Genomic DNA, 15,994 nt, shown 5'->3' on the forward strand with positions numbered 1-15,994 from the left:
CGTATTCTTTACATAATGTATGTTTTAAATTCGTTTACATTTAATTGTACTGCTGTCTTTTTGCAGACTTGGTAAATAAATTACCAACCCACTTTAATAAAGACGGTTATGGAAAACAGAAAATAGGTTTAAGCTTCTCTGTACTTGTATTTCTTATCGATATTATATTAGTCTTGCTGACAGTTGTTGACAAGTTCATGCCGGAAGGTTGTGTCTCCGCCCATTTGGGGCGGAGTTATCGAATGTTTTGTATTGATTGGTCCCGATCCGACCAATGAGAGATCAGCGGGAAAAGCGACTACTCGCAGAATTTTCAATTTGAAATCCAAACGGCTCCGAGAGATTATTACTGGGCTGTGCTTTTTTTCTTTACTATTCTCCGTCCCGTGTATAAAAGGTTTGTTGTTTTGTGTTTAATTATATACATCAACAGTGAGTATGATAATGTATTCTTTACATCTCGTTGTAAAGATAAATCATATTGTATGGATGTTTACGTTTATTTGGCGAAGTTGCGTGAATGACGTCTGCTAAGCTGCGATGTTTTCCACCAACTGTTTTCTTTTCATTATACGTAAATGTGTTTATCGGTAATTTGGAGTTTATTCAAACGGCCAGTTGATGGATAAAGTTATTTAACTAAATAATCCTAACTAACTTTTTAAATGTTATGTTTTTTGGGGGCTTGATTAAAAGAAGAACTGAACCAGATCCATGAACAAAGAGGTAACGTTAACGGTAATATTATAAACATTTAGAAATGCTTGGGAGTTAACGTGCAAGTTAATATCCAATTGTAAGCATAAACATGCAGCCAAAGCTTGTCGTTACTGTACAGTACAGTACAAACTATTATGCATCTCATCATCAATATAGTTTGAGAGCTGAATGCATTATTTTTAGACTACAGCTGCTTTGAAACAGCTCTGCTGTCATCTGTAACGTTACCTTTTGAAAGTCTGTTAATGTTATTTTCTTGGTTCTTTTGCAGAATACAACTTCCCGTCTCCCTGTTATGTCTGGGAAACGGGCTCTCACCAGCAGCACAGATGGAGAGCAACAGCAGCCTGCGCAGGTGTGCTTTTAGTCCATTCAGATCCCCCTTCCTCATGCTTTCATCAAAAATTTTCATCTTTTTAGAATGTATTTAATGAAAAAACATCCTTAATTTTCTACAGAAGAAAATGCGCAAGGTAGATATAGAGCCACCTCAGAGGTTCAGATCTGCGGCTAGTGTTGTGCCCCCAAGACGTCCTGTCCCAGTCAAAGCTCCGGGTAAGTTATATTGAAATTTAACATCTTGTTTTAATTTTGAGGGGCCATTTGACTAAAATAGCAGTTTGGGGTCTTCATGTTGTCTCTCTTCTTTCAGCCAAACCTCTTCGTCCAACTGGAGCCGCAACAGTTGCCGTTGCCCCCGCAAGAGGTATTGCAAAACATGTGCTTTAACTAATCATAAACACCCAAAACCTCACTTAACACTATTAAAACCAGGTCATTAGCACAAAATGTGGGCTATATATTTTCTTATTTATTAGTCTGTAAATATTCAATCTGCTAATTTCAATGAGCCCCATTAATATTATAGCCACTGTAATATCAGACATGAATGTCAACTTAACATCAACATTGTTTTTACATCAAGGTGACCAGAGAAAACCAGTTGCAGCAGTCCCTAAAGGTAAAAAATACATGCAAATGTCTTTTTTTTTTTTTGTAATATTATGATACAGTATAATACAGTAGATGATTAATGGCTAATTTATCCGTTTTTAGCTGCTGTAGGTTCGAGTATGTCACGGAGGCCAGGATGGGACCTAAAGGGCAAAGTGAGTGACATGGAGACAAAAGTCCAGAACTTCCAGGGCAAAATAAAATCTGCAAATCAGGAAAATGAATATCTGAAAGAATCCATAACCAAAGCCCAGAAGCATAAGGCTGAAATCGAAGAGGAGAACAGCGGTCTCAAAAAGCGTCTCAGGTAAGCATGTTAAAAATTACTCCATTATGAATCAGAACATGATAGTCTTTTGTTTATTTGTCTGAGCATATTCTTGATTATTTTGTAGGAATTGTGAAGAGGAGCTGGTAAAGCTGGCTACTGTGAAAGATGACCTGGAGCAGACCTCTAAAGAGAGAGATGGTCTTAAAAAGGACCTCAACAAGCTAACCGAGGAGCATAAGGTTTTAGAAGGACTCCGGGACCATTTGGAGTCTGAGCTCCGCAATATACAGGTAAAAATTTACACGGACTCGGTTACACCTCATGTTAACATACGTTTTATGTCATCTGATTCTGTCAAATATTACTGTGTCTTTCTCAGACTCAGCTTGCCATCCAGACCTCTGCACTGACCCGGTGTCAGGACAGTTTGAAGGAGAGCCAAGAACTGGCCAGGAACCTCGAGGAGACAGCGGCCCATCAAAAAGAAGAGCTCCACCTTGGAGAAATGGAGCGAAGGAAGCTCCACAACACCATTCAAGAGCTCAAAGTGAGGATGCATGATTTTTGGAGAGTAATATAAAATAAAACTATATTGTTAACTTGAAATGTGTGACACTATGAAATGAGCAAAAACATATATAATATAGTATAGGTATCAGTTTGTCACATTGTGTTGAGTAAATTTGCTCAAATTGAGACCAAAATCCCACTTGTGTATTCAAGTGTTCAGATATGTATGTTCAAACATGAATTAAGGAATCCACACCCCCTTCTTAGGGCAACATCCGAGTCTTTTGTAGGGTCCGCCCACTGCTGAACGGCAATCAGTCTGATATTCTGCACATCCAGCTGCCGGCCCATGACAACAAGGCTCTTACGCTTGCCAAAATGGAAGAGGTAAATGTTTCCCATCATGCTTCTGGTTTTATAGATGTTAAGTTTGTTATAAGCTGCATCCAAAATCGCATACTTTCCTACTATGCAGTAGACAAAAAAAACAGTATGTGACCACAGGAGAGGATTTATGAATGGTAGTGACATGACACAACTGATGCTGGTAGGTCACATGACAATGGCAAAATAGAACAAACCGTTTTTGTGGTCTGCAAGTAATTACTCAAAAACGTACAAGATTTCTGATTCAGCCATAGTCTTGGATATAGACCATCTGACTGACAAAGCAGCCAATCACAGTTTTTGTTCAGTACCATGTTCAGTGCATGGAAATGTAGAGTCGTTGTCCCTACAATAACAGAGCGGCATGCAACCAGTACAGCTGAGATTACGTTTGGTATAATCTAAAGCGTTTGACCAAGAGCCTCTTCTCTTCCCCAGTCACACACAGGTCGCACGGCTGACACTCAGAAGAGCTATAACTTCAGCTTCGACCGTGTGTTTGGGCCGCGTGCCGCTCAGCGTGAGGTTTTTGAAGAGATCTCCCTGCTGGTGCAGTCTGCTCTGGATGGGTACAACGTTTGTTGCTTTGCTTATGGCCAAACTGGCAGCGGGAAGACCTTTACTATGGAAGGAAGTGATCTGGAGGAGCTGTGGGGAGTCATTCCACGCGCTGTCCAGCAAATATTCAAGTCTGCCAAAGCACTCCGCGAGCAAGGATGGCAGGTAAGGGCTACGTATATGTTTTGTATGAAATCTGTTGTACAAATGAAGTTAAATGTTAAATTTTCTTTCAATTACTGCTTTTAGCCTCCTTATGGTTTTATTTATTAATAGACAGTTCCTGTGTTGGTATTTTTAGTACACCTTCACTGCCAGCTTTGTGGAGATCTACAACGAGACCCTTCGAGATCTTCTCTACACAGGAAAGCCAAACAAGAGACCGGAGCATGAGATCAGGAAGATCTCCAGCAATGAGATCACCGTTACCAACCTGACCTACCAAAAAGTCAACAATGAGGATGAGGTACTGCTCATTTAAAGGTTTTCTCTTTTTTTTCTGTTTTCTTTTTTCTTTTTTGATAATTATTATAATGGACTTGCTTGCTAAAACTTGAAGTTTCAAAATGTGAGGCTGTGTTTTTGTGGTTTATATTTGTTATTATTATCATCAACATTAGTATTATTATTCAAAGTCATCATGGAATCATAGTGTTTTTTTTTTTATACATGATTTAACCAAACCCTACTCAAACTTAAATAAATTATTAAAAATGTGAAATGCACAACAAAATTACTAAAAATTGAAAGTAAAAATATTCATAAACTATATAATAGTAGCTCAATTATTATGGGGCCCAACACATGACATGCAAGAAAAAATAAATAAATAGTGCAAACAATTTACTAATTCGTTCCCTCAATGTACTAAAACGTGCACACGATTACTATTGCGTTCCCTCGATTTGCCAAGCCGTGCACGTGATTTAGTAAATCAAGGGAACGAATTAATAAATTGTGCGCACAATTTAAAAATAGAGTGAACGAAAAAGTAAATCGAGGGAACGCAATAGTAATCGTGTGCATGTTTTAGTACATTGAGGGAACGAATTAGTAAATCCTGCACGCGATTTAGCCTACTATATTTTTTTCCTGCATTTCATGTGTGGGGGCTCCGTACAATTATATAAAAATAACATTACTCTAAAGTTCAGACTAATCAGAGTTCTATTTGTTTTGTTCATACATGCTTGTGCTGTTTATTAATGTGCCTCTTTCTGCAAATCTCAGGTGCACAACTTGATAATGTTGGCAAACCAGAACCGCTCCACAGCCCGCACAGGCATGAACGATCACTCTTCACGTTCCCACTCTGTGTTCCAGCTTGACATAGAGGGGCAGAACTCTGATCGAGACTCCAAGTGCAAGTGTAAGAATCACATACTACCTGCATCAGCAACAACTGGATTTAACAGATAAACTGCTCTTTTTAAAGGGCTCAGTGTGAAAAGTCTTAAAAAGTAATATCCAGTTGTTCCACAATTACATTCAACATCAATATCTGACTTTAAATATGTATTGATTGCTTCTCAGCCACGTTGTGTCTGGTGGATTTGGCCGGAAGCGAACGAGTGCAGAAGAGTCAGTCTCAAGGAGATCGATTCAAGGAAATGACTGCCATCAACTCTTCCCTCACCAACCTGGGAATTGTGATCGCCGCTTTGGCCAACAAGGTACGTTTTTAGTGAACTATATGGAAGCAATGCTGAGTTATTGGGGAACGTAATGCTCTCATCCTCATAGTTGATTTTCAAAGCCAAAACTGTAGTCTTCTAGACTTCTTGGTACATTGTGCATTATAAGTAGTAAGCCATAGATGTTGTTTAAATATAAAATACATTACTTACTGTGCATTAATAACTACACATACTCATTTTCCTTCTTGGCCTCTACAGGACAGCTTTGTTCCCTACCGTAACTCAAAGCTCACATACCTCCTCCAAAACTGTCTTGGAGGCAACAGCAAAACGTAAGTATACTGCTCAAGTACGTGTTTGTTTTATAGCCTGTGACATTATTTCCTTTAAGGAGTTTGCAGAATATTAATACTGTATTTTAAAGGAATATCTGACTTCTATCCTTTCCTCTGTTCAGTTTGATGTTTGTGAATATATCTCCTGAGGAAGAGAGCTTCAGTGAGTCGCTGAATTCTCTGCGCTTTGCCAGCAAGGTGAGTGATCTCATGCGATCACACGGCAGGTTTTTTAACATGAAACCTTTAATAACTTGTGTTTACTGTGTTGCAGGTGAACGACTGCGTCATTGGAACAGCGTCCGCTAATCGGAAGTAATTCAGCTGTCATTTCCCAACATCCTCTGTGGTCATTTTTAAATGTTTTTAACTTTTATCTGAATTTCCCTTATTTCATCTTTAGCCTCATCTCTCCTGTCTTTTTTTATATTTCTATGATGCGTTTTTAATGTTCAATATTACTGGCAGACAATATTTTTATTAATGTTTTACAGCTACCAAATGCATATTGTACTTGATTTATAAATTTTATACATTTTCCTCGTTATGATGCCAAGTGGACAACGTTTGGACCGTTTTGTTATTGTGGATATAGTTTATAGTTACGGAAATGCAAATAAGATTTGTTTCTCTTACAAATAAATGATCCTGGTAATTATAGTTTGTCAAAATACTTTAATAACTTGAACTTTGCCACTGTTGTCATGAGAAATAAAATTTCATGAACTGAAAGCTTCTTGTAATGTTTTGAAAGATATCCCTTGTTAATCATAAACAATATATGTGTGTATATATATACACATATGTATGTATCAAATATATGTATATATATATATATCCTTTATTCTTATGGGATTTTATATATATATATATATATGTAATAAAATAAGAACACTTAAGGCACTTCTGGGTAAAATAGTTGCAGATGAAGCATAGCTGCTGTGTAATAAGCTGCTCGACTTTTGCTGATGTCTTGAACAACTACAGTAAGTGGTACATGGTCACGGTTTCTATGGGTTGTTACTCGAAAACAGCCCTTGTTGTCATGACGATAGAGAACAGGATCGAGTGTTTGCTTCCCTTTTTTTTTTTTAGTCGGCCGACAGCTGTCTGGGATTTCATTAAAGGTAAAACCAGACTCCAAACCTGATGTCAGTCCACGGTGGGAAACGTCGATTTATCATAATGGAAATCCCTCTTTTGAGTGCCTGACGGAGACATTTAAATCGGTAAGATATCTTGCTTGATAAAAACACGTCTTAATTCATGAGGTCATCCGCTTCCGTGCTTCTTAAGGCCCCATGGACTGGTTTCGCAGCGGTTGGCTAATGTAAATAAACCCCGTTTCTGACGCGAACACTTTTAAACGGGGCTCTTGAGTTCATACGTGGCGAATTTAATATTAATCCACGCTGAGAGCGAAGCCACGGAGGGATTGTTTATCACAGACCAGTGCAGCGAAATATTTGTCATCTGATGCATTATTATTAAAGGATCCGAGGAAACTATATTCATGATATTTGTCATTTTTTAAAATCGGAAAGGCTGCTTAACACGTGAATAAATAAAGTGTTCAAACAGCGCCTGGTCAATGCACCTTGTTCTTTGGACCTGCAATACCATTTGCTGTGTATGTAACGTTACAAATTAAATAAAGCATATTTGATCGCAATTAATATTGTGTTATGTCAGAGTTAAATCAAAATACCTATTTTAGCAGCCGTTTGTTGACGTACTTGATGTGTAGCCTACTTGTAAAATTGCATTTTTAGTTATTAAAAACAGCTGTTTTTTATACAAGTGTGACTGGAAGTCATTCATTTTCAAAGTTAATTTAAATTCTATGCGAATAGAATTCGACATGAGTCCACAATGTTTGGGAGTCAGTTTGATAATTTAATGCGGTTTTCACAGTGGTTTATAAGGGAACCGTTTGTGAATGTAACTATTCAGCAATTTAAAACAGGACTAGCATCCATAGGAAGCTGCGTCCAGTAGTGTTCACACTGAAACTTCTAAAAATAAAAAGCGCACTTTAAATACCCGGATGATGCACTTAACCAAAAAAAGGATGTGTGCTGGACACTTCATGCACTCAATAGCCCCAACTTTAGTTCATATAACTATCAAACTCTGATTATTAATGACAAAATAACTTTAATAATAATAATTCATACACTACATGATTGAGTACATAGTGTATAGGTACATAAGTGTATAGTGCATCATTTGGGACGCAGCTATAGTCTTCTGCTGTGTAAATGTAGCCTGTGTAATGTAAAGCTGTGTCCCAAATGATGCACAATGCATTTATTCAGTGCACAGTGTACTCAACCATATTTTTTTATATATAAAAAAATTACCTTCTCTTCAAGTACGTAATTAAAGCTGTTATACTTAAATTCATGAAGTGTCTAACATTCCACACTTAGTTTTTTCCAGTAATTAAGCACATCATTAGGGCATTTGACGTGCACTTTTTCTTTTTGGAACTAAGCGTGAACACACAAACCACATTATTTATACTACAAAACAGCTAGAATAGTGCATAAACAAACAAATTGGGACGCACAGTAAATTTGAGTTAGATTAGATTAGATTAGATTAGATTCAACTTTATTGTCATTGTACTTGTAAGGTTTAGAAATCGTAAAGTTAAGATTTCTGTATTTTGCATTGTTCTTTATGTTTGGTTTCATATATATATATATATATATATATATATATATATATATATATATATATATATGTGTGTGTGTAGTCCTATAAAGAATCAGTGTTGTTCATTTGTCTGATGAAGAGCTTGCATTCTCGAAACTTCACATACGCTATGCAATAGTTTTTAAAGAATACATTTTTGATACCTTTGGAGCTTTGGTGTTGCCGACTTTACATTTAAATATTTTTCTACATGTAAGGTACAGGGCATCAAAATTCAGTTAGCATCTAACCAGAAGTGCAATAAGCAGTAAGTACAGAATACACAAGGTCTACAATATGTTACAAATGTACAATAAATATACAGATAAGGTAGTATTATGGACATAATTTACAGATTTTAAATACTATCAGCTTGATATACAAATAGGTGTACTATGAACATGGATTATATAACAGTGTATGTAAACTATAGGCAGAAACTATGAACATATGAACATCATTTACACTAGTGCAATGGACAGTGAAGTGCATAGAAAATATTTCAGTGTGCAAATGGATTACTCCGTATTCTGGATGAACAGACAGTAGTGCAAGTAATAACAAGTTTACTGATTTTTGCTTGTTTGTAAATAAATAAATCAATCAATCAAATTAGCTGTTTTGTGATGCTCACCCCTTGCAGGAATGCAGTCGGCTACGGCGGACCAAGGCTATGGTGACTCGGGGGGTTCATCCACTGGCTCAGAGGTGCAGGTGTGCTTCCCCAGTGTGCAGGCCTCAGTGCTGGACAGCCTGAATCGGCAGCGTGAAGAAGGCCATCTCTGCGACCTCTCCATCCACGTTCAGGGCCAGGTGTTCAAGGCCCATCGGTGTGTGCTGGCTGCATCGTCACCTTACTTCCATGACCAGGTACGTCTTCACCTTGAGTTGTGCATGCTTTAAAAGATTTCTTGAAACATTAATTGCATATGTAAGTATTATCTGAGAAAAGCCTAAAAATAAAAAATAATGCACATTATCTTTGAACACAAGAATGTGTTTTATGGACCATATATGGAAGAAAAAAATAAATATAAAAATGTGTGATGAAATATATATTAATAAAATATTATATGAAAAATAAGTGTTTTAGTGTAACTGACATACTATTTCTTATTTTTAATCATGTTTTAAATCATCTTCTAATATATTTTTTTTTTTCATTTTAAAGTTTTAGTAAATAGTTATTGCTATTATTTAGTAATGTAATAATAATTTTTAATCAGTTTCAGTTATTTTACTTAGTTAAACTATATAAAAATTTGATCTTGCCTTGGCAACTAGCTGAAATAAATATATATTTGTATATTTTAATTCAGGAAATGTACATAGTAAGTGTCTATTTTATTTCAAGTAAATGTTTTTATGGTTTTAGTTCTAGTTTATGATTAACAATCTCAGTTCCTGGCTCAGTGGTAGAGCACTGGGAAGAGGTCATGGGTTCAATTCCCAGGGAACACACATATGGTAAATAAGAAAATGTATAGCATTTGGGTCGCTTTGGATAAAAGCGTCTGCTAAATGCATAAATGTAACAATATCAAGTCCATATCTATCCATCTATCTATTATGAGGTGCTATGTGCAATATTAGATCATTGCAAAATCTTGTTAGACAATATGTTGGGAAACACAGTTGCCAAGTTCTGTAACATTTCGCAAACAAAATATTTTTCACAATCCGTATTATTAAGTAATATAAAAAAGCATCAGATTAATCTGTGCAGTGTTCATTAGACACAGTTTTTATTTCTGCATTCCAGGTGCTGTTGAAGAACATGTCCACTGTCTCCATCCCGGCCGTCATGGACCCCCTGGCCTTTGAGAGCGTCCTCAGTTGCGCGTACACCGGCCAGCTGCGAATGCTTCGCGAAGACATCATTAACTACCTCACCGTTGGCAGTGTGCTTCAAATGTGGCACATTGTGGACAAATGCACTGAGCTCCTCAAAGAGGGCAGGGGAGGTTCCAGTGGAACTCAGGGATCCAGAGATAAGGAGAGCGGCAGCACCAACAAGGTCTCCCAAGAGGACGGAGGAGACACACCTTCGACTCCTCAACCTCCCAGCCGACCTTCCTTCAACGAGAGCCAGTCCCCAAGCAGCACCAATTACTTCAGTCCTAGAGACGCAAACTTTGGCGGGGCGATGGTGACCACTGGAGCAGTAGGAGAGGGTGCTATACACTCCACACCGACCTACTGCATGCCCTCCGGCGGAGAGGAAGGGTTCATGATTGACGAAGATGAAGAAGATGACGACGAGCTCTTGTTTCACAGGAAGAGAGACCAAAGAGGCAAGCAGAAGTGTGCAGCCTCTGCATCCGATCAGGAGGTCGGGGTGAGCGATAGTTTTGGAGTTTCGTCATATCAAGATGGAGATTCCTCACCACCGCAGAAGCGGCCATCGTACAGTCAGCCGAGCATCATGCCAAGAAAACAGTGGGTGGTGGTAAAGACGGAGCACTCGAGAGACAATGATCTGATCGTGGTGTCCGGAGGAGAGGAAGGAGGGGAGGATGAAGAGGAACGAGAGATGGAGATGGTCAGGGTGAGGGACAGGACATTTAACATATCAAATGTTAGGACCCTCTCTGGACTCAGAGAAGATGCTGAAATGGAGGCACAGGTCAGCAGTTTCGCATCAGCTTAACTTTCTTTTTTTACAATATTTTTCATATAATTTTATAAAATTTTTATACAATATACAATTATTTTAGATGTTGCTATTAATTTAATATGCTTTTATTTTTCCAATTAGTATGAGTTTTTAATTAGTTATAATTAGGTAGATTTGTTTTAAACTTGTTTATACTTAAAATAACTATATTCTCAGAAAAGTCTTCATATCTCAAATACTGTTGCTTCTCCAGTACTTTTATTTAGTGTCAAGGATTTTTAGATATTTTAATATGAAAATTACTTGAATAGCATTTAGTTTTGCAGTGAATTAATTTCTTGCCTTGTGAGATTGAGAGTAATAGGGTACTTAATGGTTGTAAAAAAAATAAAATAAAAAAAATAATCTAATCTAAATTATGATTTTCCCATCATAAAAAAATACCATCATTTAATAATTAATCAAAATATATCTTATTATTTTGTTGACTATGTCACTCAGCCTTGCTTGCAACATTCAATAAAAAAGACCAATGCACATATACAGTGGACCTAAAAATATTCAGACACCTTTGGACACTTACGTCACACATTAAACAAGTCTGAATTTCATTGCATCAAATACAAAATATCAAACCAAGCAGTATCTGCAAACAAAGGTTTGTCTCAGAACTGACTACTTTTTTTTACGCTTCATATTTGTGCTTGTGCCATCTGTTTAAAAAAAGCCACTCGTTTTATTTTGATATATTATTAAAGAACATGGATTATTCTCAATTTATAATTGCATTTGTAATTGTTGCATATGTGCCTACATATTTTTGTATATCAAAAATTGTCAGAAATGTAAAAATATATTGATTCTATTATTATTATTGGTACAGACAATTAAAAGATCATCTCTGAAAATCAGTGACTGTAATCAAACCCATTAATAAAACTGGATTATAAAAGGAGATGGAAAGATAATAAGATGAAAAAAAAAAAAAAAAAAACAAGTATACTTGTGAGGTACACAAACAACAACTTATCATCCTCAATTACTCAAATGTCTTTTTTCCAATAGGCTGACTATTGCCAGTCCTCGGAAGACTACCTCAAATTTGAGAGGGGTTTGATCGACCAGACGTCCTCTCAACACCCTCCTGAGAATCCCAGTCAATGCTCCAGTAGGACCGTGTCCACCCGGCTCGGCTCGGTTCAGTCGACGGCCCCCAGAGCTCAGCTCTTCCCTCTGGACATGCAGGGAAACCAGATCGTCCTGTATAATCAAGCCGCCCTAGAGTCGACTTCTCCATTAGGACTCGCAGGAGGCATGTCCGGGGTGTCTCTAAAAGGGAGCCTTGAACACGGGGAAGTACACTTACCTGGCCATAGTGCAATGGGTAGCGGGATGGAAGGATTAGATGGCGGCACAGCTGGAAACTCAGGCAAGGTCTTCATGTGTCATTGTGGGAAGACGTTCACGCACAAGAGCATGCGGGACCGGCACATCAACATGCACCTGGACCTGCGGCCCTTCCACTGCCCCGTCTGCGCCAAGAAGTTCAAAATGAAACATCACCTCACTGAGCACATGAAGACCCACACTGGTCTGAAACCCTATGACTGCCACGGCTGCGGGAAGAAGTTCATGTGGCGCGACAGCTTCATGAGGCATCGCTCGCATTGCGAGAGGCGTGGCAGGGCCAATGGAAGACCGGGATCCGAAGGGTCGGTCATCTCTCCTCCACATCACATGAATCTCTCGTCAGCCAACGAGACCAATCAAGGTAGCAGTGGTGCCAGAAGTGGGATCCCCGTTTTGTCTCCGCAACATTCCATGAGCAGCAATGGTGTCTCTTGTCTCAATATGGCCACCTCTGGGTCGCATGGCCTTGGTTCTGGTGTTCTGGGCATTGGCGGCAATCATAGCGGTTATGTGGAAGAAGTCTGTGAGGGAAATGTTGATGAAAGCAGCGTAACATAAGAAGTTTGCCTCTGAGACCACCATCCCGCAAAACCAGAACACTTGTCTTTGGTTTTAGGGGACTATGTGCTCAGTTGTCTGATTCTTTACCTCATGTTGGTGAGTGCGCCATACAAGATGTCCCATTTGTGTTGGATAATAAAATAATACCAATGACCAAATGCCCATTGCTAGCTCACGTCAATGCTGACTGTCGAAACCAAATCCCGGCCAGGAATATGTATTAGTCGCCATCACATTCACGCTGCCTCACTAGCACAGAAGATTGCTCTGAAGTGCCATTCTGATATTATGTTGTACGATATTATGTTCTAGAGTTGTACATTACTGCAACTCATTTGGTCTATTCTTGATGTGAAGTTTTATTGTACTGTCACCCAACTATATACAGTATATTCACACTCAAAGGTTTTAATTTCCTGAATAGGAGACAAGAATATAACTGCACTTTGGTGTCTTGAGGCCCATTCACACCAATAACAATAACTAATATCTACCATAACTAATTCGTAAAAATGTTGATAATCATAAAGGCTTGTTTCCAAAAGGGGACGATAAATATAAATGTCCGTTCACACAATGGACAATAACTATGAAGACTTATTCACAAAAAAAAAAAGAATGATAACTATAACCATAACTATTAAGACTTGTTCACAAAAAAAGGATAACTATAAAGACTTAATAATGAAAATGATAAAGGCCTGTTCACACAAAGGACAATAACTGTAAAAAAATAACTAAAGTTTCAGCTGACGAACAATAAAACTAAAAGAATTGTCTTATAATACGCATTTATTTTAACCTTACTTGCTCAACTACTCCCAAACGATTTGTTTAATGATGAATTTTTCCAAACCCCTCCTTTGTGTGATGCTAATCTGCGGTGATTGGTCTGATTTTCATTACATCATGCCTGTAATGCCTGATAAAGCAGTGTTTGTGAGCACAGTGCTGCTTTGTGTACAGTGTTACCAGGGAAACCGATATTTTTATTGTTCCAAAAGAAGCACCTAGTGGCAAAGAATGGATTTGCATTTTCATTCAGACCAATGCGAAAAGACCAACAAGTGGGTGGGAAATATGCTAATATTTCATGTTGATGTCAACATGAAAGGGCTTGGGATTCTTTTTAGAAATTACTCGTTTCAATGTTTCAGAGTCGACTCCTTATACACAGTACACTGTCAGATATAAAACTTTGCAGGATGTTTTCATTCATTTAGAGCTGCATTACACGCTGCATGAAAGGTCATTTTCAAAAATCCTTAATGGAACACTTTAATAATCATTCTATGAGAATAGATAAGTCCAAAACATAACTTTAATCATAACAGCACAGAGGAACATTTTCCTTCTAGCTGATCAAGAAAGAAACGATGACAGACTATAAGAAAGAGCTTGAGCATTTAAAGTGGCAGATGTAATATATATATAATTCTTGGTGTGAACAGGCCTTATCTGCTTGAAATGCAGGGAAATGTAGGGGTTTGTAGGCAGTTGGATCACTAAATGAATCAACTTCAGTGCATTTTGGCTTTACAGTATGTCCTTTTACCCAGAAAACCACCATAAACATTGAGGGTGACGCATCCTCCTCAATACTGGTCAACAGTCAAGCACCTAGCATTCAACTACTGAACTCCTGCAGTGTTTTAGATGTAGCTTATAGTGTACCAGAAGTGATAGTTTACATGTTTGCCTTCCATGAAGGCCGAGGCCTGGTTGGCGAATGGATGGACCAAATTAACGTCTGTAATGCCAAGAACGTTTAAGACATGAAGATGAATCAGTGGATCCTGACTGGGATCGATCAAGACTTGTGTTTTAATCACCTGTGTGGATGTTTGGATATGTAAATACAGTGATCAGTAGTTGCCTTGTACCACACATGCACCACAAAAACCATATACCTCAAACATTTGCGCAACTAATCAATACATTACAATAAATAAACTGGGCTCTGAAGAGCTGAAAGCAATCACATATCCACACATTCTTATTCCTTTTAAATCAAAACGGTGTGGTGTGTATTTAAGATTAATGAGCACAAATGAAGTGTGAACAATTATTTGGAATATAAAAAATAACCAGTAGGTAAACGCATGATTCAGTGCTCGCTTGATGAGTAATCTGGTTCGAGATCTGTATTTTGTACTGATAAATAAAATGTCTACAACTGTTTAGGTGAATCTGAACTGAATATGCGACGGGCGATATGAGACCAAGCATCTTCCTGATGTGGACAATAGTTTCAAAGGATTCAAGATTTTCAAATGAAAGAAATAAAGTACCGTCAGCAGCTATTGGCACTAAGTGTAAATAGCATATTTTCTTAGCGATAGATGCCATTTACACTAAGTGCAAATACTAGCATTTTTTAGGAATATGCTATTTACACTAAGTGCTTAAGATTCTTTTTACACTGTTAAAATTTTACTACTTACTGCAAATTGTGGCAATTATCTGCAACTCAGTATTGTGGTACATCGTAAATACCGTATACAATTAACTAATTGAGTGTAAATTTTAATTGGATGCCACCTTATTGGGACAATAAAGCCCTCCCTACACCTATTCCAACCCTACCCGATTCTTCATTTTCATTGAAAATAAATGGATTTGAACCCAGTTTGATCGTGTCAAAATAAATGTTTTACGATCTTCGCCACTAGAGCTGATAACTGTTGGTTGTCTTTTGGTGGGTGGAGTTAGTGTAAATAGACACTCCGTAAAGTACCTTGTGCACAAATTATGATTTATTTTTGTTTTATTCATGTTTGCAAGCTCGAACTGAGGAGTTGAATGTTTTACTTTTTATCATTTTGAATATTTCTGTTTAGCTTGAATTATTATTTTTTTTTTTTAAATGATAGTTCACTCAAACACTGTTCTCTCATTGCTCCAGACCTTTATGACTTACTTTCTTCAGTGGAACACAAAAAAAGATATTTGGAAGAATCTTGAAGCACTTGACTTTTATTGGATAGACAAAATAAATTCTTGAAATGATCTTCTTTTGTGTACTGCAGAATCGGCATAAAGTCATATAGGTTTAAAACAACATGAATGACATTGACAATCACAGAATTTTTATTTTTGGGTGAAATATCTTTGCGTAAAAATAAAAAACTATTATTATAATAAAATGAAATGCTATTTATCCACCAGACTGATTGAATAAAAAATGAATAGCCTTCAATCATCAGCAGTTTCCAGAAATAATGTCAATACCAAACATCAAGTGTTTTGAGCTGCCTCCTGAGGCCTGTTAAAGGGACAGTTCACCTAAAAAAAAAAAAAAAATTCATTCTTTATTTTATGTCCTTGTGAATCC

At 37.5% G+C, this 15,994-nt stretch overlaps 2 protein-coding genes across 6 annotated transcripts; both read left to right on the forward strand.

Annotated features, from left to right (window-relative positions):
* Positions 1 to 251: 251 nt before the first annotated feature.
* LOC113062592 (carboxy-terminal kinesin 2-like) lies at positions 252 to 6,100 on the forward strand. 5 transcript variants are annotated; one of them, XM_026232535.1, is made up of 17 exons: positions 252 to 397; positions 697 to 738; positions 992 to 1,075; positions 1,179 to 1,275; positions 1,373 to 1,426; positions 1,646 to 1,681; positions 1,777 to 1,981; positions 2,070 to 2,235; positions 2,325 to 2,492; positions 2,723 to 2,842; positions 3,281 to 3,565; positions 3,702 to 3,866; positions 4,631 to 4,769; positions 4,934 to 5,073; positions 5,296 to 5,369; positions 5,495 to 5,570; positions 5,647 to 6,100. In XM_026232535.1, exons 2-17 carry the CDS (start codon positions 715 to 717, stop codon positions 5,689 to 5,691), a joined length of 1,878 nt encoding a protein of 625 aa, XP_026088320.1. In that variant the 5' UTR covers positions 252 to 397; positions 697 to 714; the 3' UTR covers positions 5,692 to 6,100. The 5 variants fall into 5 exon arrangements, with proteins under 5 accessions (XP_026088320.1, XP_026088321.1, XP_026088322.1 ...); XM_026232536.1 differs by having other exon boundaries at positions 700 to 738; XM_026232537.1 differs by having other exon boundaries at positions 258 to 397; positions 697 to 726.
* A 349-nt stretch (positions 6,101 to 6,449) lies between these two features.
* zbtb22b (zinc finger and BTB domain containing 22b) lies at positions 6,450 to 15,469 on the forward strand. The gene is made up of 4 exons (XM_026232548.1): positions 6,450 to 6,601; positions 8,716 to 8,942; positions 9,835 to 10,698; positions 11,755 to 15,469. Exons 2-4 carry the CDS (start codon positions 8,718 to 8,720, stop codon positions 12,655 to 12,657), a joined length of 1,992 nt encoding a protein of 663 aa, XP_026088333.1. The 5' UTR covers positions 6,450 to 6,601; positions 8,716 to 8,717; the 3' UTR covers positions 12,658 to 15,469.
* Positions 15,470 to 15,994: the final 525 nt, after the last annotated feature.

This window comes from Carassius auratus, chromosome 44 (genome assembly GCF_003368295.1).
Source record: "Carassius auratus strain Wakin chromosome 44, ASM336829v1, whole genome shotgun sequence".
NCBI lineage: Eukaryota > Metazoa > Chordata > Actinopteri > Cypriniformes > Cyprinidae > Carassius > Carassius auratus.